Consider the following 27,513-nt stretch of genomic DNA (forward strand, 5'->3'; position numbering starts at 1 on the left):
AGAGTTGAAAAATCCCATTCTTATGCTGTTTGCAGAAAAAAACCCTACAAATTACTCCCTGAAGCCAGAGAGTCTGCTCTGATAAGAGTTTTATGTGGCTAAGCATGATTTAAGATAGAATAGTCTTTTTTCCATATAATTTGCTGTTTCTTCCCATTCTCTCTCAACCCCAGAAGTTCATTTTTAAGCAAATCAAGAAAAGTAGTTTTCTCTTGAATTGGATTTTAAACACTCGTCATTACAATTCTGTTAAGTCAGACTGCAAGCACAAACACCTCTCTCAGTCAGGAAAACTCTGTTGTGAGAGGTAAAATTTTAGAAATGCTTAGTCTTCAGGTAGGACCTTCACTTGAACTGCCTTTTTTCTTTTAAAAATGAAAATTCCATAACTCCTGAAAATCCAGTTTGTAAATGGATCCAGTCTGTTCAAGGATCTCCAATCCCCTGTTTACACAATAATCCCATTTTTTTCATGATCCTTCAGCTTCCAATGCTACCTAGCCAGTCTTGACTTTGCTGTTTTCAATCATAAATAACATTCTTGTGTTAATTATTCTTGTGTTAATCATTCTTGAAAAACAGATGAATGATGCATCTGCATGGATTTCGAAGTAGAAGGCTGGATCTTTATTAGCTGCGCGGTGATCCTCCTCTCCCAAAAACCTGATACCTTACTGGGTCTAGGCTGAAGTTAAATGAGCTCTTACATCAGTCAAGGAATCACAGTTAGCACTTTTAAAGCAAATTCCTTGACTCCTCCCCTCCTTATGAGGATAAGCTATACCCTAAGACTGTTCATTATTTACCCCTGGAAACTGGTTTTCTCAGCTTTGCCTTCCTTAAGAGTTGTAAATTGATAAACTTTGTCCCTGTAATATGAAACCAATCCTATTCTCACTTCCCTATAAAGAAAAACTGTCCCTTAAAATGCAAGTAAAGACACAGCCACCTGCTCTCTTTTCTCCCAGATAGAGGAAAACAGGCCAAAAATACACAGGCAAATCAGACATTTAGGGTCTAAGCAATATCTCTATTGTATGGGAGAGGAAAAGGCGACACTAGCAGAACAACTGTCTGATTCTCAGGAGTGCCTTCAATGAAGAAAAGACTTGTCAGATTGCCAGTGGCTGCAGGAGGAAGACCAGACCCCCTTCTCCTTTGAAAAGTGAGGAGAGTTAATGTTCCATAAACAGCAGACTTTAAGGGCAAAGCTATAAAGTAACTTTAGCTAGGGACACATTTTAGGTAATCGAACAACGATGAAATGTTACGATTAATAACTAAGCAATATTCCAGCATACAAACTCCATTGAAACACCTTTTAATTCTGAAATATTTATTTGTATTCTGAATAAACCCCATTAATGCATGGGGGTTCAGCATTTACTTAATCTTCAGCATTTACTGTATTGTAATAGTCCCTTTTAATAACTGGATTTTAGATGCAGCATAGACTATATATCTTTCCTCAGATAGTATTTTGAGAACTACTCAACTTTAAATTAGTTTTTCTGCTTGTCAGCTGGTAATATAACTTCCTTCAAAGGCTCTTTGTAGGTCTGAAATCATCGGACTTACAAATTGTTATATTGCATGTCCTAAAGTATTCTTATGCAATCAAAGATTTCTCACACCTTTCTTTCCTCTGCAAGTCATACTACATATAATGTTACAACCATCCCATAAAAAGGCCTGTGCTTCTGTTAAAATTATGTTTTCCATGGAGAAAAGCCTCAGATTGAGACTTTAAAAAAAAAAACAAAAAAACCACCAAACCTCTGAAAACCGAGTTCTCTCTTTTGATTAAAAGGCAAAATATTTCAGCAAATACTTTTTACTAAGTTGTCTCCAGGTTTTCTTAGTGAAACTATAGCAGCCCTACTGGGCAGCTGGCTTTAGCTTCTGGAGACGGTCCTCGCCAGGCTAACGGGCTTCGCAGCAGCAAGGCAGCTCGCCAAGGCAGGCAGACGTAAGCACAGCACATTGGTTTCAAGAGGCAAGGCAAATCGTTTCAATCACTGTATTTGAGTAGTAAAACACTGAAACAATATTGCTGAAGGAAAATGAAGGGAATATTAATACAGAGGAAGGTTAAAGCACACAAACTGACATCTCAGAGAAGCAAAGACAATTTTTCTTAATGCCATGTTAATAAGCGTGGAATAGATACCAATACTGTTTGCAGCTCATATAAATAAGATTGTGTGAAATACTTGGTAAAGTGGTGGGAGTAAAGGTTTCCCCTATGCTTTCTCCAGGATAAAACGCAACGTCAAAAACCTTTTGTAAGATACCTTCATAAAACACAAAGTCAAAAACCTTTTGTAAGATAGCTTCATTAACATTAAAAAGATGTAAAAGTATGACATTCTTCTAGTACAGAAAGCAGCTACAAAGGTAGTAACCCTCGCCTCCTGAACATCACTTTATGTTACTTGATAGCAAACCCCTGTGGAAAACACATTAAACAATATTAGCATAGAGCTTCCCACTTCACAGAGAACAGAATCTCCTCATGGTGACTAGAGCAAGCTAGAAGAAAAATGATGTCGCAGAAGGTGACCTCTGAATAGTTTTATAGAGAAGTGATAATATAAACCTATTCTCCCAGAATAGAACAGCACAAAAATTGCAGTTATGAGCTAAAGAGGATTAGTTCAATTGCCCTAAAGCAAGGAGAAAGTATTTTGTTTAAAATTAAGAAACTACAAATTAAGAAATATGATTACATTAAGCAGAATTCAGTTTTGTATGACCTTTCCCATTGACAACAGGGTATGAGTAATCTATAGAAACACCAGTCTTGTCATATCAAGCAGTGCATAGCAGCATTAATGCTGAGGACCTTCAAGACTCCCTAATGATAAATGGTTACATTGTGGTAGCACTGGTTAGCATGCAGAGTGCCAAAATCCCTTGAGAGTCAAAATATTCCTACAAGTATATATCACCAATTACAGATTTGTAAAGTAAACACAACAGATTTCTTACAAACAAATTGAGCAATTGAAGGCAGTCTTCAATTTTGTTCAGTAATCAGGTTGATTTATTTTTTTTCTAGAAGTGGTAAGAGTACAAATTCATACCGGTTTTAGTCAATAAAAAGCTGCTTTTATAGTCTATGGAAACGTTAAACTCCTAGGCTTTGAGGATTTATACATAATAAATAAAGCTGAACCTCAAAAATTGGCAAAGTATTCTTTCATTCCTGGTTAAAAATATTTAAAAGTATTTGAGCCAGGCTGACGGGCAGGTTTTTTCATAAATTCAAATATTCATATTTTCCTTCAACTTTTACATTAAAAATTTTAGCTATTTAAACTTCTGTTTTCCTTTTCACAGTTAAAAAAAACCTCAGCAGCATGGTTCTCCTATTATTTAATTTTTTCTAGAACAAAAGAGCTATGTTAAGGGGATGGTGGGAGCAGCAGCCACCTCCAGCAGCTCCCACCCAGGACCCTCCTGCCGAGCCGCTGGAGCCCACCCCGGTGCCCGGGGTCTCTGCCAGCCTGAGGGACGCGGCTGCCGCTTTCCTGTTTGCAGCTTCAAGCAGTAGCGAAGCTGCACACGTGTCCCAGAGACACACACAGAGGCACACGCAGAGGACGCTGACGTGGCACAGACACCCACGACACTGGCACAGCTGGTCACGCAGGCTGCCACAGACAAGGCACTGCCTTCAGCAGCACCTACCGACAGGACTCACGTGCGACACGAGGCCAGCTCAGCTGGTGGGGACAGGAGATCCACTAGTGAAGACCCCACACCCACCCACCCCTGCCCCACAGGTCCTCTACCCGCCAGCGGGGCCTGCCTGAGCTTTGCGAGGGAATACACACGCACACCTGATCTGGGGGAGACACGCTCGCCCCCACAGCAGCTGGCACAAGGCACACGGGCTGTGATCCGCCGTCCCCCTCCCGCTGCTGGCCCTGCCGAGCCCCCCACTCACCTCACTCACGCTGTTCCCGCCCCAGTGGCTGGGACCGAGACCCCCACTCACTCCAGTGGGTGGCACAGAGACCCCAGTGGCTCCAGCAGCTGACTCCGCAGGCTGGGGTACCCACACCCCAAGTCTGGCTCCAGCTGCTGGCCCCAAATCCACTCACTCTGGTGACCCCCAGAAGCTGGTACCTAGTCCTGCAGCACTCACACACAGTGAGGTTACACAGAGAGATCGTTAAGAAAGGATTTAGCCAGAAGGTCGGACAGACTGTCGTGATCAGGTGCAGGGCTCAGTCAGACAAGCGTACCGACCAGCTGTTTTACAAGTGACCAAGCCCTTTTTTACCCCTTTCTGTCTATTCCTCCATTGTTCCTCCCCGATTCCCTTCCCCTGCACATTCCCCCATCAGTTTGTGCGGTACCACTGACCCCCTGCAACGTCCTGGACCCTCAGGATTGCACCCTTATCAGCTGCGAAGTCCCAATTTGCCTGTAGTTTCCCGATAGCCCATCAGTTACTGAGAGTGGTGAGGTTTTTTCTTGTCTTTGTCCCATTAGGTTTGTCTGTCAAGTCTGTGCCTTTGTATTTTGGTCATTGCCTCCCCATCTCTTTTTCGTCACATTTGACAAGGTCCTTGACCAGATATTCTTACAGAAATAAATGTTCCCACGTTCCCCACACCCTTTATCAGTTAGTGTGACATACCCCTACGTAATCCCACACGCCCTTAAAAACTTCTGATTGAAGTTAAGTGAAATCAAGTAAAAAACACATTTCAAATGTATCCATGGATAAATCTGCCATGGGAGTCTTCCACCTTCTATTCCTCCTGGTGCGCTCAGGCAAGGACTGTATTCATAGTCATGTAGAGAATTTATACTCCCTGCATTTACAAAGTGTCTCCATTTTATTTCAAAGAATCCTTCAGGGAGGAAAGTTATACTCAGTGTCAGTAAAAGGTGCTTTCAACTCAAAATGCAAGGCAGATTACACTGCAATAAACCAATCTTACGGAAAAAAAAAAGCCTAGATCATCCACAAAACACAGTCAACCATCCTACTTTCTGTGAGGAGAAAAAAAAGTATTACACTTTTTCCAACTTTGAGGAGAGGTTTGCAAGCCAACGCTATAGCAGCTTCACTCTCTTTTTAAACCACTGAAAACGAGAAAATTTTTGGTCAAATGTAGCATAGTTTTGAAAGAAAGCTTATTGTTTCTTTCCCTCATGTTCCAATAGTTATGTCTCCAGCTAAGTCTCCCCACCTTGCAAAGAAGGGCAATACCAGTCTCTGGAATAGCACTACAAAATAGTGCTTAAAATTTCAACAACAGCAACCTTGTTACAAAATTTAGAACAAATGGTAAGCACAGGGAGAGGATTTTTCCTAAATAGTTTTCATTTAGGAGTAGCAGTAACACACTGGCCAAGGATGGCCAGGGAATGTAACAACATAGGCGATGAAAGCCCATAATAAACAGAAGAACTGGTATTAAAGCTGGAGAAAGAGGAAAAACATGACTTCTTTGGAATTTTCTACTCCCCTCCACAGCTCCAGAAAGAGTTTCTAGACTTCAAGTGTCAGATCCTAGAGCCCAATTTAATTCTCCTTCCTGAAAGCATTTATTGCTTTTTTCCCCCCCTGTAATCTGAAGTTCAGAAATACTGTCAGGAGGACACAAAATTATACTTAAAATTTATTACATTGGGTAACAAAGAGATTATATCCAATGTTCCAAAACGAAATTATTTGAATTAGAGGATCTAGGGCAGAAATTTTGTCAATGTGTTAATCTAAACCATCTAACCATCAGACCAGCTCAATCCTTCAAGGCTCTTGCAATGCACCTGACAGATAACAGAACCTACACTTGCTCAGCATATGCATAGATATTTTAGCCTAAAAGAGCTGTTCCCTTACAAACGTGTCTAAAATGCCCCAGCTCCCTGTTTAACATGCATTTTGTGTTAGAATTTAATTCCTCCATATGTAAAGAATTTGACATAACACTGTTGGAAAGGTTAACTCTTCCCCCAACCTTAGCCCCTCCTAGGTAACTATACATACATGGCAGTTCATACACATTCTCAAAGAGTTGCTCCAAGTATCAGCATTTCACAGCAATTATACTTTACAAAATATTCTGCAGCTTCTCATTGAGTCAAGCAGTTTTTATGAAGAAAGATTTTTTTGGCAGAAGGGGGGGGGGGGGGTCCCCCTTTTAAGGAAAACAGCTTATGAATTCTACCTGTTTACTGAAAAAATTGACACTATTGGAAAAATAAGGCAGCTGATTTAGGAAACAAGAATTATTCACACTGGGGAGGTATACATCATTAACCATTTTTTTTTTCTTAATGCTCTTCATGTGCTGTAGATAGAACAATTCTGCCACCTAGAGTAAAATCCAGGACCGAGAAAAAAGATTTTGGTGAACACGCACTATCTGCTTGACTAATTTGAAATGGAAGAGATACATTCTGTGGCAGATAATTAAATGCAAATATTATGGGTTTATTCATTTTTTAAAAAATTGTGCTACAAAAATATTTAGTAGGCTGCTTGCTATCAAAATTAGCAGCATTGTCAGAGAACTAGGTGAAATATATGATAAATACAGTTGAGATCATTTACATTTTTATTGGCCCTTTCATTACACACATCTCCAAATATTTCCAAAACTTCACAAAGTAGTTATCCATCTCCCCATATAAATGGGATAGAATACCCTTAACAAGGTTTTAAATTAGGAATTGGTCTATTTGGGCAGATCAGGAAATCATAACCCAATTTAACAGGAAAATGGTTCCAGTTCATATAGATATATATATATACCTCTATCTCTCACATTTCCAAATATTTTTATTTCTGAGGCCAAGAACTGCTGCCAATTGATATGTAAAACACTGTCCGCTAGCTGGGAGGGGAAAAGTGAGGTAATGGCAAGGCAAAGCAATTCCTCACAAAGAGTTGATGATCTTTACTCTAATTTACATAAAAACTAGGATTTTAGCATCTTATTAGTATGAATTAATGCATCTACCTCTAGTTCTCCAGCTCACAAGGGTAAAGAACTCATGTCTCCTTGGATATGAATCTGCGGTTTTAAAGATTCAGATAAATATAAAGCAATAAATCATCCTATTCTGAGGGCTGAAAGGGCATATGCTGAGCTCTTCCATAAGCAGTCATGTCAAAGTACCAAAGAGCACATAATTTTTCCTCTAGTGACTAAAATGCATTTGTCAATGTGGTAGATAAAGATTTACTTCCAGCTAAACAAACTAAAAATATTATTTTCTTCCTCTAGGTTCTCTCTCCTAGACAGAGGAGAACACCCTACGGAGGGTACGCGAGGTTGATCCCCCAGCTCACCAAGCACTGATTGAAATGGCATGGACAAGAATTCCCTTCAGAGGCAGGTGCTGGCTGTAACCTCCGGATCACAAAGTCTTTAAAATATTTGTTGCTAGAAGCCAGGAGGGTTTGCCAGATAAAGCATCTGTCTTTTTCGCAGTTCTCTTCCTTAAACACCTGCTATTCCTGGAGACTAGATAGCAAGATAGCTAAACCTTGGCATGACCCATCATGGCCATCCTCATGTGGCTGTTTTTGTGATAGGAAAAGCACCAAGAATGAGTTTTTGCTGAAATTAAAAATAGCCTGTGTTTATTGGCAATAATATGTTGCACCGGATGCACATAGCGCACTTCATCTGAGGATCTAAGTGTTTTGCAAACATTAATTAAGCTCTGCACTGCTGTTATGATTCACAGAATGCCATTATCACACCCGAGGGATGCAGGAAAGAAAGCCATTGAAGCAAAGTATAGGGAAGCAAACCCTTGAAAGCACAATAACTCTGGTTCCATTTCAGATCACTTCAACCTACATACATCCCAGGACAAAGAAAGTAAAGTCAAGGATTATTCAGAATAGAGCATTTCATTTTTACATGATTTATGAAGCATAGATACTTTTTAAAAGGTACTGGTTTCTTCTGACCATTCTTTCTTTTCTTGTCACTTGTGGGATTACATATTATTAACATTTCCCAGTCCTATTATTGTTTCTGTTTTTTCCGACCTCTTCTCTTCCTAATCCTGAGTACATTCACCTTTCTTTTCCAATCTGCTAGTCTTGACCTACTTCCAATCACTTGTCCTTTGAGTGTCACATTTCCTCCAAACACCCTATCCCTCACATTCTTTCACTTGGCATTCCCCCTCAGAAGTCAGAGAACATTTTCCTCTCTCAACCTTTATCACATTTCTCAATACTGTACTGATCATTTCTGACTCCCTGGGAAGCAAATTACTTTCTATTGCTAGGAACAGGGAGTAAATAGGCATAGTGGATCTCAGGAGCAGAGAGCAACAACCAGCATTCATTGTCCTCCACTACTTCCTTTCTTCTCATCTCCATTAAAGCAGAAACACGCTGAAGGACGTGTCCTCAGAGTTTCAATTACTGGTGCATTTTGTGTTGCAATAGGTCTTTATAGTATCAGTCATGGTATCAACAGGAAGCCAGCATCGCTGAGCACCTCCCTGAAGTGCCTGTAACGCTAACACTCACAGCATGCAGAACAGACGTTAAAACTTGGAGGTCTGCGTGCAGTTGCAGAGCTACAATCTCATTGGAACCGTGGAAATATGGTGGGATAGTTCACACAACTGGGCTGCTGCAATGGGTGGATACAGGGCACGATGGTGAGGAGGTGGAGTTGCCCTTGATCTGAGAGCACTGCAGGGATGCGTGGAGCTCTGCCAGGGGACAGGTGATGAGCCAGCTGACAGCTTAATGGTCAGAATCACTGAGCAGATCAGAATTGGTAATGCTGTAACGAGTGTCTGCTACCAACCACCTGATCAGGAGGAAGTATTGGATTTTTGCGGCCTTCTTCGGACAACTGAAGAAGCCTCAAGTGCACAGGCCCTGGTCCTCGTGCTGACTTTGACCACCCCAGTATCTGGTGGAGGGACAACAGAGCAGAGCACAAGTGACTGAAGGTGTTTCAAGAGTACATTAGTGATGACTTTCTGATACCACTGATCAAGCAGCCAGCAAGGGGAGATGCCCTAGTGGACTTTATACTTACAAAGAACAACTAGTCAGGGGTGTTGTGATTTAACCCCCATAGGCAGCTCAGCCCCACACAGCTGCTTCCTCACTCCCCCCACAAAGGGATGAGAATTAGAAGGGCAAAAGTGAGAAAACTTGTAAGTTGAGATACAGACAGCTTAATAAGAAGTGGGAAAAGAGGGGGGAAAACCCAATAAAACAAAGAAAAAAAATATGCAAAAGTAATTGCTTACCACCAGCCAACTGATGCCTAGCTAGTCCCTGAGCAACAGCAACCCCTGAAAAAGTCCTCCCCAGTTTTACAGCTGAGAACAATGTCTTATGGTCTGGAATATCCCTTTGGTCAGTTGGGATCAGCTGTCCCGGCTGTGTCCTCTCCCAGCCTCTTGTCTGCCTCCAGCCTACTCGCTGTGGGGGGCAGAGTGAGAAGCAGAGAAGGCCTTGACACTGTCAGCGCTGTTCAGCAACAGCAAAAACATTGGTGTGTCACCAGCATCACTTTGGTCACAAATCCAAAACATAGCACCATACAGACTGCTATAAAGAAAATTAACTTCATCCTAGCCAGACCCAGTACAGGGGGGTGTGAGAAGGCTGGGCACAGTCTTTGCTGCAGCAGCCATGAGGTGTGGAGTTCAGGATCCAGAGAGGAGGGAATGAGGCAAAAAGCAGGATCCTGAACTCCAGGAAAGCTGACCTTGGCCTGTTCAAGACCTGCTTGGAGGAGTCACATGGAACACGGTCCTGGAGAAAATAGGAGTTCAGGAGAACTGTTGGATTAATATTTTTTTTTCCAATTTTTTTTTTCACCTCCTCCAAGCTCAAGAATTCTCCACCCCAACGTGCAGGAAGTCAGGACACCTGCACAGATGAACAGGGAACTCCTGACAAAACCCGTCTATCAAAAGGAAACATAACCAGAGATGGTAGCAGGGACAGGTGACCCAAGAGGAATAGAGAGACACTGTCCAAATGTGCAGTGATGGGGTCAGGTACACCAAAGCCCATCTGAAGCCAAATCTAGTGAGGGACATGAAAGGCAATGAGACAGGCTTCTACAGGCCTATCAGCAACTTAAGGAAGACTAGGGGCAGTGTGGGCCCGCTGAATGGGATACGCAGCATATGGTGACAGCCCGAGTGAATAAGGCTGAGGTAGCCAATGCCTTCTGTGCTTCAGTCCTTCCTGCTTTTCAGGAATCTCAGATCCTGAAATCAGTGGAAAATTCTGGAGCAAGGAAAACTTAGGAGAGAAGGGATGCACCCACAAGCACTGAGGGAGCTCGCCAATGTCACTGTGAGACCACTATCAATTATCTTTGAAAGGTCATAGTGACTGAGGAAGGTTCCCAAGAACTGGAAGATAGCAAGCGTCACATCTTCCAGAAGGGCAAGGAGAAAGATCTGAAGAACTACAGGCCAATTGACCTCACCTCAAACCCTGACAAGGCAATGGAGCAAATAATCCTGGAAGGCATTTCCAAGCACATGAAGGACAGGGAGGTGATGAGTCAGCATGAACTTATAAAGCAGGAATCATGCCTTAACAGCCTAATAGCCTTCCATAATAAAGTTGAGCTCAACAGGTAAGGAGAGATCAGTGGACATAGTTTATCTTGATTTTAGCAAGGCTTTTGACAGTTTGCCATAACTTTCTTATAGACATACTGCCAAAATACAGACTGGGTAAGTGGATAATAAAGTGGATTGAAAACTGGCTGAACTGCTAGGCTCAAACTGGTTGTTGCAACCAGCAGCACAAAGCCTAGCTGGAGGCCAATCTCTAATGTTATATCCCTGAGGTTGAGACTGGGTCCAGTACTGTTTAACCTCTTCATTAATGAACCAGAATATGGGACAGAGCACACCAAAAGCAACTTTGCAGATGATAAATAATGGGGAGGAATGGCTGATACCTCAGATGGGTATGCTGCCATTCCGAGGGACCTCAACAACCTGGAGAAGTGAGCCAACAGCAACCTCGTGAAGTTCAGGAATGGGAAATTTCAAGTCCTCTATTTGAGGAGAAATAACACCATGCACTAACACAGGCAGGGGGGCAACTGGAAGCAAAGCAGCTCTGCAGAGAAGGGCCAGAGGATCCTGATGAACAAGAAATTGAACATGAATCAGCACTCCACCCTTGAAACAAAGATCAACAGTCTTCCAGGATGCACTAGGAAGAGCCTTGTCAGCAGGCAGAGGGACATGATACTTCCAGTGTTGATACACACCGCAAGTGCTATGACCAGTCCTGCGCTCCCCAGTACAAGAGAGAGATGGACAAACTGGAACAGTTCCACCACAGGGCTGTGAAGATGACTGCAGGACAGGAACATCTGAAGAGTGGCTCAGAGAGCTGAGATTGTTTAGGTTGGAGAACAGAAGGCTCAGGGGAACCTTATCAATGTGTATCAATACCTGATGAGAGCAAGACTAAGTCAGACTCTTTACAGTGGTACACAGTGAAAGGACAGAAGGTAATGGCCATAAATTCAAATAGGAATTTCCATTCAAAGAAAATACTGGTTTTACACTTAGGCTGACACTTAGGTTACACTTAGGTTTTACACTGGTACAGGCTGCCCGGAGAGAAATTGCGGAGTCTCCATCTGCGGAGATACTCAAAATGAAACTGAACACAGGCCTGAGCAACCTGCTGTAGGTGACCCTGCCTTCAGTAGGGGTGTTAGATTAGACAATCTTCAGTGGCTCTATCCTAAAAGTTCTGTGATTCTATGACCCATGTTCTGGCAACTGACTAAGGTGAAAATAAAAAATTAAAAAAAAAAATTAAAAAGGAAACGGACTGTTCTCCAGTATGTTTCAAAATCAACGTATGGGAAGAGATCAGATTGTTAGACATTCACAGGAAGCATACGCTAACTGCAATCCACCAGCAGGTTAAGCCGTCAGTCATCTCACCCAGAATAAAATCTCAGGATACTTTTGAAACACTAGGTGGGCTTGCTGAGCATGTTGAGTTCCAATAAAGTCAAGTTGCAAGAATTTTTTTCAGGAAAGGAAACACAAACTCCAAAAACAGGGACTATGCTTTAGCAGAGTACGTATGTCAATGCCTTCAGCTAATAAGCAGCAATGACAGGATAAGCTTGAACATTCCTCTCTCCTATTTGTGTCTACTCCATTAATTTATAAAGGTTTTTAGAATAACTAGCAACACAGATGTGAAATACATATAGAGCACTGTTGAAAGTCTTTGTGATGGTTCTGTACCAGTTACACTTTACATTCTCAGTATATGAAGTCTTTTTCTTCCCCCCATCATGTCACTTTATGAAACTCCCTGTTTAAGATGAAAGAAGGTCAAACCTGCTTTTTATATCATACTCTTCCCTGGCTTTTCATTTTACTTGCCACTCACTTCGCCTGCCCCCCACCTCCAAAAATGAATAGGTTAGAGTATCCTGAAAGACAGAGCAGAGTTTAATGTAGCTTTGAAAATCAATACTTCTCTTTGCAAGAGAAAAAGCTTAGCTCTCAGAAGAGTTTTATCCCTTAATCTGGTGAATTACTAATAATATCTACAATTCAGAGTAGTACTTTCAATTAACAGAAGCTTAACATTCATTCAATCCCTTGCAGGAAGCCAGTCACTATTGCCTTTATTTTACAGAACAATCAAAAAGTCTAATTAAAAGTCACAAAGCAAACAAGTGACAATAAGAACTAAATTTCAACTGCCTGTCTGAAGCTTAACTAAATGTACTATGTTATCTATTTGTAGACATTAAAGCAAAGATCCAAAGGTATTATCTTTGTCGATACTCACCTCTGAAGCACCAGAAAACAACAGAAAACTTTCACTTCAAAGTGACGACAGACAAAACAACAGAATTTTTCACTTGAAAGATTCGTTGCTCTAAGGTGTCAGTGGGAATCCATATGGATCCTTAGCCATATATTTATTTTATATGTATGTATGTATAAAAACATATACACACAGTTAGCTGAAGTTAAGTTTTAAGCAATGCCATTTTTCTTCTAAGGAAGGGTTTGGGTTTTTTTCCTGTCTCATTACTGTGAAGATTGCCTTGCTAGGTAGTAGCTATTTCATTCAGACTGAACCTGGCTGAGCTGCTCTGGGTTGGGTCCTGTCAGGTAAGGCCCTCAAAACATACAAAGCACAATCAGTAGCAGTCTAGCCAAAGCAATCAAATACTAAACTTGGAGTGCACTGGGAAAGCACATCTGGGGCTGCTTTATCTGGCTGCTGAAACAGAAAAGAACAAAGTCCTACTGGTTCATTAAAAGCAGCTTTGAATGACCTGTAGTTTTGTAGAGTACTTCCAGAGCAGCCATCACCACATAAGATGAAGAGGGCTGTGTAAAGAAAGGTTCATGAAGCAAACTTTTTCACAGTTGTGAGCAAGACATTACTGCTGTTTTGTCCCTGAAAAACAGAAATAAAGAACACCACACTACCTCATTTTCACTATGGACAGGTAAATGATTTGCAATAGTGCACAGTATATGTAATGGTAAGTTATATTCTTATGCTATAAAGACAACAAAGTGCAGTCTCATACTCAACAGTCATTTTCTATGTATTTCTACAATCCAATTCTACAGTGCTATGGAGGGAAAGTTTAAATAAAAATTCAGTAATTAAGGTTTTGGTTGCACTTCCAGCACGACTTAGCAAGAATTTGCTAGTTTTAGCTGACCATATCATACTACCAGAGATGGGGGCAGAAATGTAATAGAAACATTAGTAATAATCTTATTGGAAGACACTTAATTTGGAAGAAACGCCCATGGTTACTTGCATGAGCTATAATTTCAAGTTGGCAAGTTGATGGAGCGCTATTTAAGTGCTTCAAAGTTATAGGATACTAATTTAAACCAACTTAAAAACCACAGGTGTTGGTAAATCTTTCTGGTGTCCATACTAGTAAGCTATAAAAATTCAAGGAGGCTTCCGATTAAAGATTCACAATCCAACAGTATTTTCCTGAAAAGTAATACCGCTGCGATCTTTGAATTCCTGCCTTTTCTATTATTCTCCCTCCCCCAAATTCTTCATTGCTCCAACTATACCCTACAGTAGAGTATCAATCAAAGAAAATGTCCTTTGCTGCTACAATGCCCTCCCTCTTTTCTTGCATGGAAAAGCATCCACTGGTAGGACACACAGATTTCCCTAAAGTCTGCAGTAGGCAAATTGTGAATGTGATGTATCATGAACACAGCACTAAAACAGTGATTCACCAGTGCAAGACCCTGAAGAGAAAAAAAAAGAAAAAAAAAGAAGAAAAAAAGAGGAAGCAGCTAGTATTTAAATGCAGCCTGAACTCTGCTGAAAGTGAGGGAACTATTTGTTTAATTTCCAAGCCTTTCTGTTCAAATGAATGTTTGACTTCTCCCAAACAGGGAATAAAGTAAGAAATAAAAGGCTTTTTCACAAACAGCTAAGAAATTGAGCTGCCTGCCTAGTTTATATAATTCTTTGTAGAAAAGTCATCCTCTAATGTGCATACTAATTTTCCCTTGTGAAAAGGAGCAGCAATAATAACCAACAAGTTGAATGTTAGCATATTTGCGACCTAGCTGTCAAATCAAAATGTGTGAATTACAGTGCTGCTTTCTCCATTGATGTTCAGAATTTAACATATGCCAGCTTACACAGCGCTCAGAGATGAAGAGCATCTTTAAAGGAATGGAAAACATACGCCGCCTCCTCCCTCCGGAACAAAAGAAGAAAATTAACGTTTGGTTGTAATGCAACAAAAATCAATCACAGATCTTTGATAATAGGTTTGTCTGAGCTCCCCTGGAAAATAGGACCCTTGAGAATTCTTAACTACAGTAGATGCAAATCCAAAATAGCCTTTGCAATTGCAGCAAATTAGTGCCAAGGAAGGCAGAATTATTTCCACACAAATCTCAGAACAGTTTGGTTCCACAGGAATACTGAAAGATCTGGCAGAAGCCAGAAAGAGAAGATGATCATCTGAACCAAAATACACCACCTTTTACCTACAGATGAGCATGGCAGGTAAGCAGCATGGGGCAAATATTCTTCCTGAGTTTGCCACAGGCTGTATCTAAGAGAATCTAAAGAAAGGAATGAATGAGTACCTATTATTGAGGATCTCACACTTAATTTCAATAGCTCTAGATGAAACAGGGAGAGCATAAGCAGCAGAACTGTATTCTCTGTTAAACACTCAGGAAGCAGGCATGGGAAAGTACATGGTCTTTAGCTGTGTTTAGAGAAAATGCCAGCAGGAGTTTCTGCTTTTTTGCAGGTCCCCTTCACAGGACTCATGCAGGACCTTTATTTTTAAATTACAGGATCTCTAGATAATTCAGTGTTATTAATGAGGGATCTGAACAGCAGGAATCTCTTCAGACATGTGGAGGAGCCTGGTTTGGTTTTCTCTTTAGCTTGCTCTAATGCTGAAGAGTACACTACAGCTCTCAATTATTGATTGATTCAAAAAGAGCAAAGATAGCTCTCATAAGAGATATTAGCATCATGGCGGCTCATGATTACCTTGCACAACTGGCCATACCTTAAATGTCTCTATCACTGTATTTTCTACATACCCAATTCCAATCCTGACATCGTGCATGTTCAAGTTGATTAGCAGCTCAACACCAAATTCTACATTGGGCTGCCAAGTCTCTTTCCCAAGATCTAAATTACATCTAGAGCATTCTAGGGATAAAGTAGTTGACATTTCTAACATACATTTATCAAAACTGATAATCTAATCACTCCTCTATAATTGTTTATACATATTCCATCTTTCCCATCTTTAATGAAGTTAAATACCAATAAATCTAACATGGAGACTTGAGGTGCCTTCACTGTTCCCATCAGCTATGCAAGCATACTACTGCTTCTAGTTTCTTAACTCTTGGCTGCTGTGTCATGAACACTTTCTTTTGTAGCCCTTTGCAAGAGGAACTATGTTTTCCTTTACTCACACTTCTTTGGAAAGTTGAAGGACAAAGTAATACTAATTTTTTTCTTTTCAAGAAAATAATCTGATTCAAGACTGCAGTAACTAGAGCTCCTTCAAGGCTTTTTCTTAATTTATATTGGCATGATTTAGATAGAAAAAGCCTCAATATTTTAGTGAATGAGAATTTTCCCCACTCCCTGCAGAGCCTCACCTAGTATACTTGTCTACGGCTAATATTAGCAATGGCACTGAGTAGCTACAGCAGTTGCCTCAGATACATGATCCCTAGCAATGCCCAGTAGCTCTGGCCAGACCTGCCTGGAATGAAGTATTCCAGGCTCGACAAAACAAAATTCCAAATAAAAAAAAACAACTTTGAACTTGCCACAAAACTTAGGTTTGCCTGTAACATGAGGAGATACATTGACAACAGCAAAGCAGCAGAGATATCCCAGGCCTGATTTAAACAATGGAGATTGCAGAGGTACACTTAAGGGCATAAATTGCACTGCAGAAACTTTTTTTTGCATTACACAAGAAAAAAGTAGTCTGACTTACTACAAAATGTAACTTCATGTTGAGGTAGACACTTGGAGTGATGGGTTGAGCCACTTATCAAAAGAAATCAAGATCACTGATGTACAACTAGTTGTTATACTTGGCTATTTTACACTAGAAAACTTGTCTTAAGAGGATGTATTCTTTCCTATTTGAAGTTTCTCAACTGAGGTTTTGGGGCTTGGGGGTTTTTTTACGTCTACGTATTAAATTTGGAGGTTTTGCTGTTTACAGATCTGAAAACAAACATCAAAGCCAAAACTACACAGTTAAAGCACACCTTTGGCTGAACAATTCAGCAATGCCTAGAAGTATGACTGCAAGGACTTTCTAAAGTGTCATGAACCTCATTAAAAAAGCCCGCATTCAGAAGCCCTTTGCCTGTTAGGTACTGGTGATACATTATCAAATTTCATCAAAACTTACAGTGTTTCTTTTTTATGTCTCTGCTGCTGCTTCCACCCTAGACAGAAATTAATCAAAATATCTGGCAATGTAAACTATGGTTATCCAGGCTGTTATATGCTCTAACTAGGCAACAGCATACTAAAAAAAGAAAACACTTAAAAGACCACAGGGCTTGGAGATTGGGTTGTGGTGTTTTCTTGTAGAGATTTAGGGTAGTCATCTATCTTGGAGCATTCCCGGCAGATAACATTAGCTATACCATTGGAGATAGAATGTTATTTCTGATGTTTTATTTATCTATCTTTCTCAAACTATTTTATCTAAAATTGCTACAAAAAGATTAATACATTCTATAGGTTGAGCAGAAAGCAGAACAGATTTTTTTTTTCCACAAAGCAGTATTTTCATTCACAATCCTCTTTAGAATTTTATCTCTACACCTCAAAAAGAGTGTATATTTCAGGGGGGGGGGGGGGGGGGGGGGGCGGGGGGAGGGGGGAATGCTTCAGCAATTACATAGTCTGCGTTCGAACTTCCCTCATATATACTTCATCTTTCCAATCATTCTTCCAGACTCTTGCATTTCAGAGTACAAACAAGTAACGGTGTACTCTATCTCCTGCCTTATCCCCAGGCTCTTTCTTTACCCAAATGCTGTTATTGTGACTTACAATTTCTGGAACATTTTCCTATTGCTAAGCCTCCTCTGTATAAAACCAATGAGAAAAACTGGAGAATGAGTAGCTTTATAAGATGTAGGTAGTATACAGAACAAATGGAAATGCAGCATGAGGTTCAGAAATTACTTCCAGAATATTATCAGCCACTAGCTGAAAGACCTCTTAGAATACAGACAAACACTGGGCTTCAGAACTTAACTATATTTATATTTTAGATTCATGAGTTCATCATTTAACTGCCACTTGGAAACACTGGGGGAAAAGTGATAATGTTAAGTACAGGAGAAGAGAAACAGGACTGAAGCAGACAAGTACTGCAGCATTAAACTGATAGGGAACTCAGCTAAACTTTACTTCAAATACAGATGAACTCCTTGAATAAAGAAATATATGTTGCTGTACAGCCATGTTAGCTGTTACTTGACACATACTTACAAGGCACTCAAAAAGAACAGGGAATATGAGAGACCTTTATGAAGCTGACCCAGAACTGGCTTAACCAGGAGCACTCTATCCCTAGGAACAGCTCAATGCCCAAAGGGCCTTACCAGAGACTGTCCCATTTCAACCCTATTCCACATTCTCCATCTCACCAAGGGCAAGCAGGATGCTATAGAATTTCACGGGCAATGCCATCACCCAGTGGAATTGGTAAAGTTGTCAGTTTAAAAGCCTCAATTTGGCATGGTAAGGAAATGGACTTAGATTCAATAGTAATCAAAAGCATCATCTAGGGGGAAAAAAAAACCCCAAACAAACCCAAACCTAAAAGCTGACTTCAGTGACTGAATACCAGCTTGCTGAAGTTGTTAATTAACCAAAGCTCAGTAATATCCCATGGGATCAGAATGCTCTGTGTTCTGCTTGCTTGGGTGCCAAGTCTTGCAGTAAAACAAGACATTTCTTATAAGCTATGCTATAATAGCTCGATCAAAATTTGCAGAAAAAAATTAATAGTAGGTCCCCAACAGAAAGGTATTTAGCATTCTGAAGATGCAGAGCTGATTTTGGCTTTGCCAGCCTGTATGTTTTTTCCATTGATAAACTGTTAACACTGTTTAATCAGGAACACTAAGGACAAATTGAAGTGAAACAACTCACACACACCAAGTTATTGCCACTGCAGAGGCCTTATTAGACAACTACACAATTGAAAATAATTTATATATCGGTTCAATTACCAATATCCTATTTTTATCCAGGAAAAGCTGATTTATTTTGCCCTGTAAGTTTTCTAAACATGATTCACACTGATCCCATGGTCCTCACCTGTATAGTCACTCACTCATTTATCTGCAGTCTTGTCAATTCCACATAGCTGGGACTTTTGGTTACAAGAGAAGCCACTTTTAAGAAGCTCTTCTTGATGTATAGATAGTGTTTCTTCCCTCTCAGAGTTGCTACAAGTTAAAAGGAATATTAAACAACAGCAAGGATTTTTTTTATTTTTATTTTTTTTTTGGTAGAGCACCACAGGTTCTCAAACTAATCCTCATGCTCAAAATCACAAGGCTATGCATTATTTCAACAGGCATTTGGAAAGGCATTTCACCTTGTTCAGAAGAAAAAAAATAAAATCAAAAAATCTTCAAAATATGAAACAACTTAAACTCAGAAAGGCTCTTTCAAGCAAAAGCTGTAAGACTCAGGATTTCCAAGCCTAACTGTAGCACCCTAGCTGCCAAACAAAACTGTCTCCACCTTTCCCTTCCCAGTAATATTGCTGTCAAGATTTAATAATAGTACGAAGCAAAGAAATATTGGCCAGAATCCTAAGCAGAAAGAAGAAAATTTATCTCAAGTTAAATAAATAAATAAACCCCAAAGTTCATATACCCTGGGAGCGGTCTAAGATTAATTAACATTACATAACATTTTCACTAACACAGTTTCACTTTTCAAAATGGAAGTCAGATTTATTCAACATTAAGTGTAACAACACATCAGAAATCAATATCCACTTATAAAATAAAGTAACATGAATAAACACAAGAAAATACTGTCTGAGACTCTCTAAGCAGGACATTTCTCATAAGACTCACAGAAAAAAAAAATGATTTTTATATGCAAACAGACTCAATTCCCAAAAACTCAGTTTTTTCCAGTTGTAAAACAATATATAGCTAATGGGAGATAAACTAGAAAGGGGAATGAAATGCATCATGCTGTACAACATCAAAGAAATACTCCAACTGCATTTGTGTACAGCATTAACAACATGCAGTAGGTGAGGTTAAAAGCCAAGTACAGTGTGTATTTATTAGAGAGACAGAAACTAGTCAGTCTGAGGGCTTTGTTTCTTATTTTAGTTCAACTAATGAAAAGAAACAGAGCTAAGAGCAAATAGAGGAAGAGCAGAATCTGCATGGAGAACAACATCTCTTCCCAGAACAGTAAAGCATCTTAAACAAGATTTAAATTGTGCACATATTTACTTGTCTTGGTCCTCTTCTTGCTATGTCATTGAAACATACCTAGATCCAATGACAGGCTTTATGCAAGTATCTACATTTTTATAAAGCTGTAATTAAACAAAACAATGCAAGTCATTCAATTTCTGCTAATCTTTTAAGTCAGGCATTAATATGCTGAACACTCACTACAATTCAGTGTTACTTAAATTAAAAATAAAAACAGGGCAAGACATCTCCCAAATAGCCTTGCTGAAATGTAGGGTATTTTAATTATTTTTGTTGCTTGGAGGAGAGCAATGTGAAAATTCACATGCTACCCAATTCATTTAATTAAGAACTATTTAAACAATTTTTAGACAAAAAGCTGGGATCTTTGTTGGTTCTACTTAGTTCACAGCCTGACAGATTTCTCCAATTTCTCTTGCCAGTCTTTTTTTTTTTTTTTTAAACAGCAATTTTTTTAAACAAACCCCCAAGATCTCCTATAGTTTTTGTCAGCTATTGAAAAGCAAGCAAGCATAGCGCACATGCAACTTATTAGAATTAGATAGCCAAATATAACTAACTACAAAGTTCCAAGCAGTAAATACATCTACATTCCCCTGGGGAGACTCCATCTTATTGGGAGATGGTTTTGAAAGATGATAAAGAACACAGGTTACATGGTTGACTTCAGAAGTTCTTTGCCTTCCACCTGAAGACTTCCAGGAACCCATTCTGCCACCTAACAAGCTAATAAGCTAGTACAAATATTCAAGATTTTAATTTGTTTCAGTAAGAATGGACTGAAGGCAGACAACCGAAGACTGACTTTTATAGGGCTGGACATAGTGACCTTAATTTTAAATGAATTCAAGTCTGAAAATAATTGTGCAGCATCAAGTTAAGATACAAATAAAAAACAAAGGAGAATTTAAGGATAACTTTACCGCTCATACACAAATTGCACCAGTCAATGATGTACCTACTTCAACCGAGGTGCAGCAGTGTTTTTACAATATCCAACCATGATCTAGTCTTTAAAAAGCAACTATCTACCACTTATCTATTAGTAATTCTCAGCTGAAAAAAAATACTGTTTTCTAAACATGAACATGAATCAACTATCAGTACCTGTTTATTTTGCTAACAGTAGAGGGATCACAAAGAACTGAGTTGAGTTAAAAAAAAAGGAATGTAAAGGAGAAAGTCTTAATTCAGGTATCTTTAGCACATATCAAACCAAAATTGACTTTAAGACATGCTACTGAAATCACCACATGAAACTGGTCTGAGGTCTGGCAATCGTATAAGTTAGTGCTCTAACTACTAAATTTAATGCTGGGCCAAAAACTGAATAGGAATATGAAGGTAATGCCCTTCAGAGTATGTCTGAAGAAGAAAGGGTTTTTTTCTTGCATAAAGAGTTACTGATCTAAAAACTTTTGAGACTGAATGTACCTCTCATCTCCAGCAATGTAAGCTGTAAGCATTCCTTAGTCTTCTGACTTCAGAGCAGATAAAATACCTCTGAACTCTTCTTCACCCTCTGCAATGAGCATAGGAATTTCTTTTTTATCCTGCTCAAATGTGCTTTCCTTAACACCTAAGCAGAGACCAACCTTCCCACTTTCATTTCAGTGAAGCATTAAATACACCAAACACACACAAAATTTGGTAAAATTGAGTTTCAAAATTGTAGAGGAGAAAAAAGTAACACAAATCCATTTTATTTCTGAAAGACTGAAGTGGACAGATAAATACTGTCATCTTGCTTAAGTAATGTCAGATGCAAGAGCAATGGGAGTAACAGTTTAAAGGTTAATATTGCTACAATTTACACGAATCAGTGCATTTTGTTTAGGCAAGAGAGGACTAAGTGGAGTTTCAGATCGGCTCCATCTCTACAGGGCTGGAAGGGAAAGCTATCTATCGAAAATGTGTATGACGCTGTTGAACTGCTACTGAAGCCTCAAAGAATGGTTACCTAAACATTTACATGCTGTCAGGCAGTCAAACTCTACTGCCAAAAGCCTTTTTTGGTTATTGGTTATACCAACATCTGTGTTTAAGTCACTAGTAGAAAAGTTTACCAGCACTTAAGAATCAAACAGCCTTAGTAGACTTAACCACTATTCAATGAAGATGCAACATCCAGGATTAAAATGCCTACAGCAACTCAGAGCGAGCAGTGTTTCAAACATGAGATAGTAATGCATCACTTCAGTCAGTGCAACTGGAACAGATTAGAAAACAGTGTTCACCCTACTTAACATATTGTACAAGGATATAAGCAAATAGTAAAGAGGTCCAAGAACCAGTAATTCCTCTATTTGGCTTTAAAAAAAAATTTTTTTTTCAAAGTTAAGCATTCAGTTTATTTACATTCTTCTCCCCTGCTTGTAAGTAAATGAAAACTAAATGCTTCTTTGCATGTGTTATAAAATTAAGGTAGTAATCCCTCTCTAGCAACATATCTTGGAAATGTAATGAAACTATCCTCAAGCTCTAAAAGCTGGTAGTATGAGGAATGCTAATTAGAGCTCATCTCTCTCCTCTGCATGCTGTTTTCCCATATATTGGGAAGCAAAAGGGCAAACTCTTGAAAGCTTCAATTTCTAATTAATTTTATCTTTTTATGCTTTCAATCACTCATAAGTTAATGCCTGACTCAAGCTGGCATCCATAAATATCGTAAGAAAACTGAAGCCAAGTTCCCTTGCCTTTACCACCTTCAAGGCTTCCAAATGAGGAACAGTATTCTTACTGTAACATTATTACCTTGACTATGATGGAGAATCTTCCCTCTTTCGGCAAACTGCCCATCAGAAAGTGGTGGGTAATCTGCTACCTAGGTACCAGTGAAGTGGGGAAAGAAAAGTTGACATATGTCTAGAACTGCCAATAAGCAATTTTAAATTCCATCACTGAGCAGGGAAAAAGAATCAACTGTTTTAATCTCAAAGTCGACAGCATAAGCTGGTCAAAAGCATTCCCCATGGCAACCAGAAATGCCTTTCCTAAAATTGTTATGCTATTAAGAAAGAAGTGTCACATAGCTTTAGGAATAATTGTGGAAAGGTTTGGGTTTGTTCAGTTTGGGAAGAATTGGGGCTTTTTTCCTTCTTATTTATATATACAACCACACACTTGACACTTGTTCCTTTTACAGGTGAAAGACTTAAATGGTAACCTCTTAGGGAGAAGCCTTTTAGGCAGCTTCCACAAAGGGGCTGCTTTCCTGACAAAAGGACTCTAACAAAATATTTAAGCAAGCAAAGATCCTCATCTTCTGAGATATACTGGATAATGTAAAATAGAACATGGATTTTAGCTATAAAAGCTCAAAAAAACCCCAAACCCCCAACCCTCTGATCACAACCATTCTGAGTTCAGAGCTTAGGAAGTCCTCAGCCATTTAAGGATGATGACACTAGATGATTGTCTTGAATAACTGACATGTCTTACAGAAATCCTAGTGGTTGGAATGCTGGCTAGACTCACTGACTGCCAGCCAGTTCAAGTTACACCGTTAAGCAAACAGAGAAAAACGGAGGACCTTTTAAAGCACATCGTCTCATTTCTGAGATGTTGACATATGCCAGGTACTGCAACATTAAGACTGGACTTGATGTTTGCCACTGAGGGTCTACCTTAGAGTCAGCGCTCTCAACACCCCTTAGCAAAAGGATGCTAACAGTTTGAAGATGAGCATTTCTACAGTAGCCATAGTAGGAGCAATGCAAGTCACTTAGAGTGTGTACAAATTCAGGTGGCAAGATGTGCAAGAGGTCTATCAAAATAACAAAACCAAACCAAAACAAAACAAAAAAAACCAAACCAACTCCATGAACTTAAAAGTACACCTTGTACTCCAACATACAATACTCACCACTTCTGATCATGTTAACTTAAGCTTTTAGTTCTATAATACTTAGTAAGCAGTAGCTATAAGGTTACAGGACAGCTGGTGATAAACTTAGTGTTAAGAGCAGTCTGTGCTCCAAAGATTTGCCACTTTGAAGCCAAAATCTATCACTATGATAATCTCATCTGATTTTTTTGTACAATGCCATAACATTTTTTTCCAGAAGACCGTTAAATTTTGTATTTTAAAAAGATACTTAACACTTAAACTCACAGCCAATGAAGAGTCCAACATCACCTCTTTTTCAATTTTTAGCTATACTTACTACAGAAAACTGACTTAAGTCTGTTTTGGCTTCTCAGTATTTGAGCTTGCCTGACTTTGATGCCAGGATTAAGAAGTGCTGTCCTCCCACTCCTCAGTACCAGATATTTTTTTCCATGTGTAAATATTTACTCTCCAGTATCAAAATGCTGCTTCATCTTCTTTGGTAACAATAGCGCAGAGTTCCTCAAACCTCACACTGCAAGATCTACTATCTAGCCCCAGATCTTCCTTTAAACTCAATTATTGCTATTGCCTTCTCAAGTGCAGGCATCAAAACTGAACATTTTCTGGTAGTAGTCTTCTCCATGCTGTTTGGGAGGCAAAATAAGTTCCTTACTTTTATGTATTTTTTCCCTTTGTACATGTTCAAGTACTTCATCAGGCTTTTAACTACAACTCTGAAGGCTCAGCACTGAGGTGGTTCTCTGGCACAAGTCTTTCTGCATCACTGCTTTTTTTGTCTACCATGTACAGAATGTACAATCTTTGTTCAAAGAGACCATTACCTTGTGATGACTTTTTTTTTTGCAGCTATAGCTGTTCAGTCTGATGATTCAGAGAATAATGGAATATCACATTCTCATTATTTTCTATTCCACCAATTTTTCTCTTCTCCAAACTTTACCGAACAGGGGATTCCTCCTATGCTTTTCTGTATAGATGACATACACTCATTCTTTGTTAGACAGCAAAACTCTGGATTCCTGTTCTCTTAAGGAATTAATCAATGTACCAGGAGTTTTAAGGTACTTGCACATGTCAGGTCTCCATCCCATTTTCTAACCTTTCTCTTCTAACCATTTCACTAGCCACAGTAAATGCTTCTGTTAACATCACCACCACTTCTTCAGGACAGAACTAACACATTGGTTATGTACAGTGGAACCTAAATAGAAAATGATAGAAAATACATGTATCACTTGATTTCAATTAGCTACAGGTTTTGAAGGTTCCTTACTAGAAAAAAATTCAGGCAGTCAGTGATTTAATTCTTTCATACAGTACAGCATGTACATATTGGCAAGAAGTGAGTCCCTAATCACAGGTCCCTGGCAGTGGCACCTGTTACTGAGGCAACTAGAACACCCCTATGGAAGAGCTGAAACTATTTAGTCATCACTGGGTAAATTGCTTGTGTTCACCAGAGCAAGAAGTATTTCTTTGGAATGCACCTCAAAAGAAATTCCTGCTCAGTATTAATATTTTCAAACAAACTGAATAAAAGGCACTGTTGCTCAAGCAGTACGTTGGTTGTCTCCAACTGTTTAAAAAAAATAAAAAGATGTTTTCGAACAACTAGCTACTGTTGCCCTAAGAAGGCTTCCTTGTTACCTCGTAGTAATGTCATCTCTCCCTACAAAAGCAAAAGCTTAACATAAAAATTGCTTTTATCTGAAGCATGTTGAGTCTCACCTTTATATCTACCTTTATATCTAAAATTATGAGTTAGTATAACAGTATGCATTATAAAATTATACCATTTACTTCAGACATGTCTGAACAGCTAAATCTTCAAACTATACAAAAATAAAGTGTATGAAATCTTACAAAAAGAGGACATTAAGACATTAATAGCTAATCCAAAAAAATATAACTTATACATAGCAGTAAGCATAAGCAATGTAGCCTACAACAGCTTTCAATTAACAGGACCTCTGAAACGTGTCTGAAACAAGCATCAGCTAAAATTGGAACATTCCCAAGCACAATAATGTTTCCAATTTATTATCTTTACCACAGTACAAACTTTCACAAACCAAATGTCCATTGTCTGTCAGTCTGTAAACAAAAGCTACTATCCCCCCTCCTCATTTTAAGAGGGTGAATATTTTCAGTCCTCAGTCAAGTTTCATATCCATCACTTGCATAAGGAATCAAGAGCCTTTTCTCTTGTTAAATTAGTTTTTTCCTTTTTTTTTTTTTTTTTGTCATACAGCCTGCAGTGAAGTAAAATCACAGTGAAAGTCCTGGGAAAAACATGATCTTTACAGCAGGACTTGAACCATTCTAATAATAAATGCATCTAACAAAGCTTCCCATAGTAAAAGCATGGCATTTCCATTTCCTGAAATCAAGTCAATTAGAAATCCTAAGTTCTACTTAAAAACCCCAAAAGATCTAAAAGTGAAAAGATTCATCTTCTCAGTCAAATACAAGTCTTTCAGTTTCACTTGCAAAGAGACTTTTCCAGTCTGTAAAACAGTAGTGCAATTCAATTAGTTCTACTTCTTTTATTTTTTTTAAAGTCCAGTAGATAAGTGTCCTAGCTCTATGGAAAGATAGGAAGATGCTCCAGTAAACAAGAAACTTTGGCAAGCCCAGGAAGGCTTACTAGTCCATTAAAGCTTAGAAGTCCAAAGTGGCTTAAAAATGACTTATGAATAAATTGGGGGGTGGGGGGGGGGAACCAAACAAACAAACAAAAAAAACCAACAGCAAAACAAAATTTAAAAAACAACACTAAAAAAGACAAACTAAAAAAAAGAAATAAATAGGCAGAAATGAACGTAAACTGTCTGAACTTTTTAATGATTTCTCATTGACAGCTGGCACGACCTTTGACAGTACAGTCAGTTAAATATAGTTGACCTACAGAGCATTCCATTAGGGCATCCAGTTTGGAATGCTCAAATGGAATTACATTCCTAAAGATTTAAAAAATAGAGTTCTTGTAATATTACTATAGGTTTCTTCTGCCCACCTCACTTACACTTCTTCTTAAAGAAGCTTTTTATTTTCGATGGCTTTTTGTTTTTTTCACCATTTTGGTACAGGTCCTGTGGGATGCTACTTATCCTAGGGACAGAAGCAGCTTCATGGCTGGGTTTACTATCACTGCTGGCTGAAGAACACGAGGTGTGCCGAGGCTTTGGGAGTAGGATCCCAGTTGAAAGCTGGTTCATGCTGCAGGACTTCTCCAGGATTCCATTATAAACTTTGCTTGCAGGACTAAAGATCATGCTCTTAGTTTCTGCCATGCCTACACAGTCAGGAGAGCCCCTAGAAATATCTGCAGTTAGAGAAGAGGAGTCTCCTGTAGATGATTCCTCCAGTGAGAATTCTTCTGGGGATGCTTTCTGAGGACAAAGCGTCTGGTACATCTCAAGACTTGCTGGAGGAGACTGCTTCCTTCCAGTGGATGAATTTAAGGAGTCACATTCCGAACCTGTTTCCTGTACTTCCCTGAGTCAGAGCAGAAAGAGGAGAAAACATAATGAAACTACCATTTCCTTCATGGAGTTAAAAAGGAAATTAATTTAGAATCAATAGCATTAGTCTAAAAGCACCACCCACACTTTTCCTTAGTAGTTAAT

The 27,513-nt window shown here is 39.2% G+C and overlaps 1 protein-coding gene across 3 annotated transcripts in view; it reads right to left on the bottom strand.

Annotated features, from left to right (window-relative positions):
* Positions 1 to 19,500: 19,500 nt before the first annotated feature.
* Positions 19,501 to 27,513, bottom strand: part of STIM2 (stromal interaction molecule 2) — a 77,103-nt gene continuing 69,090 nt past the window's right edge. For 2 of the 3 annotated variants that reach the window (XM_049795296.1, XM_049795315.1), the window contains one exon: positions 19,501 to 27,382. In XM_049795296.1, the coding sequence (XP_049651253.1) occupies positions 26,902 to 27,382 (481 nt within the window). In that variant the 3' untranslated portion in view covers positions 19,501 to 26,901. The remainder of the gene's footprint in view (positions 27,383 to 27,513) is intronic. The other variant, XM_049795306.1, reaches the window with a different exon arrangement.

This window comes from Accipiter gentilis, chromosome 3 (genome assembly GCF_929443795.1).
Source record: "Accipiter gentilis chromosome 3, bAccGen1.1, whole genome shotgun sequence".
In the NCBI taxonomy this organism is placed as follows: Eukaryota; Metazoa; Chordata; class Aves; order Accipitriformes; family Accipitridae; genus Astur; species Astur gentilis.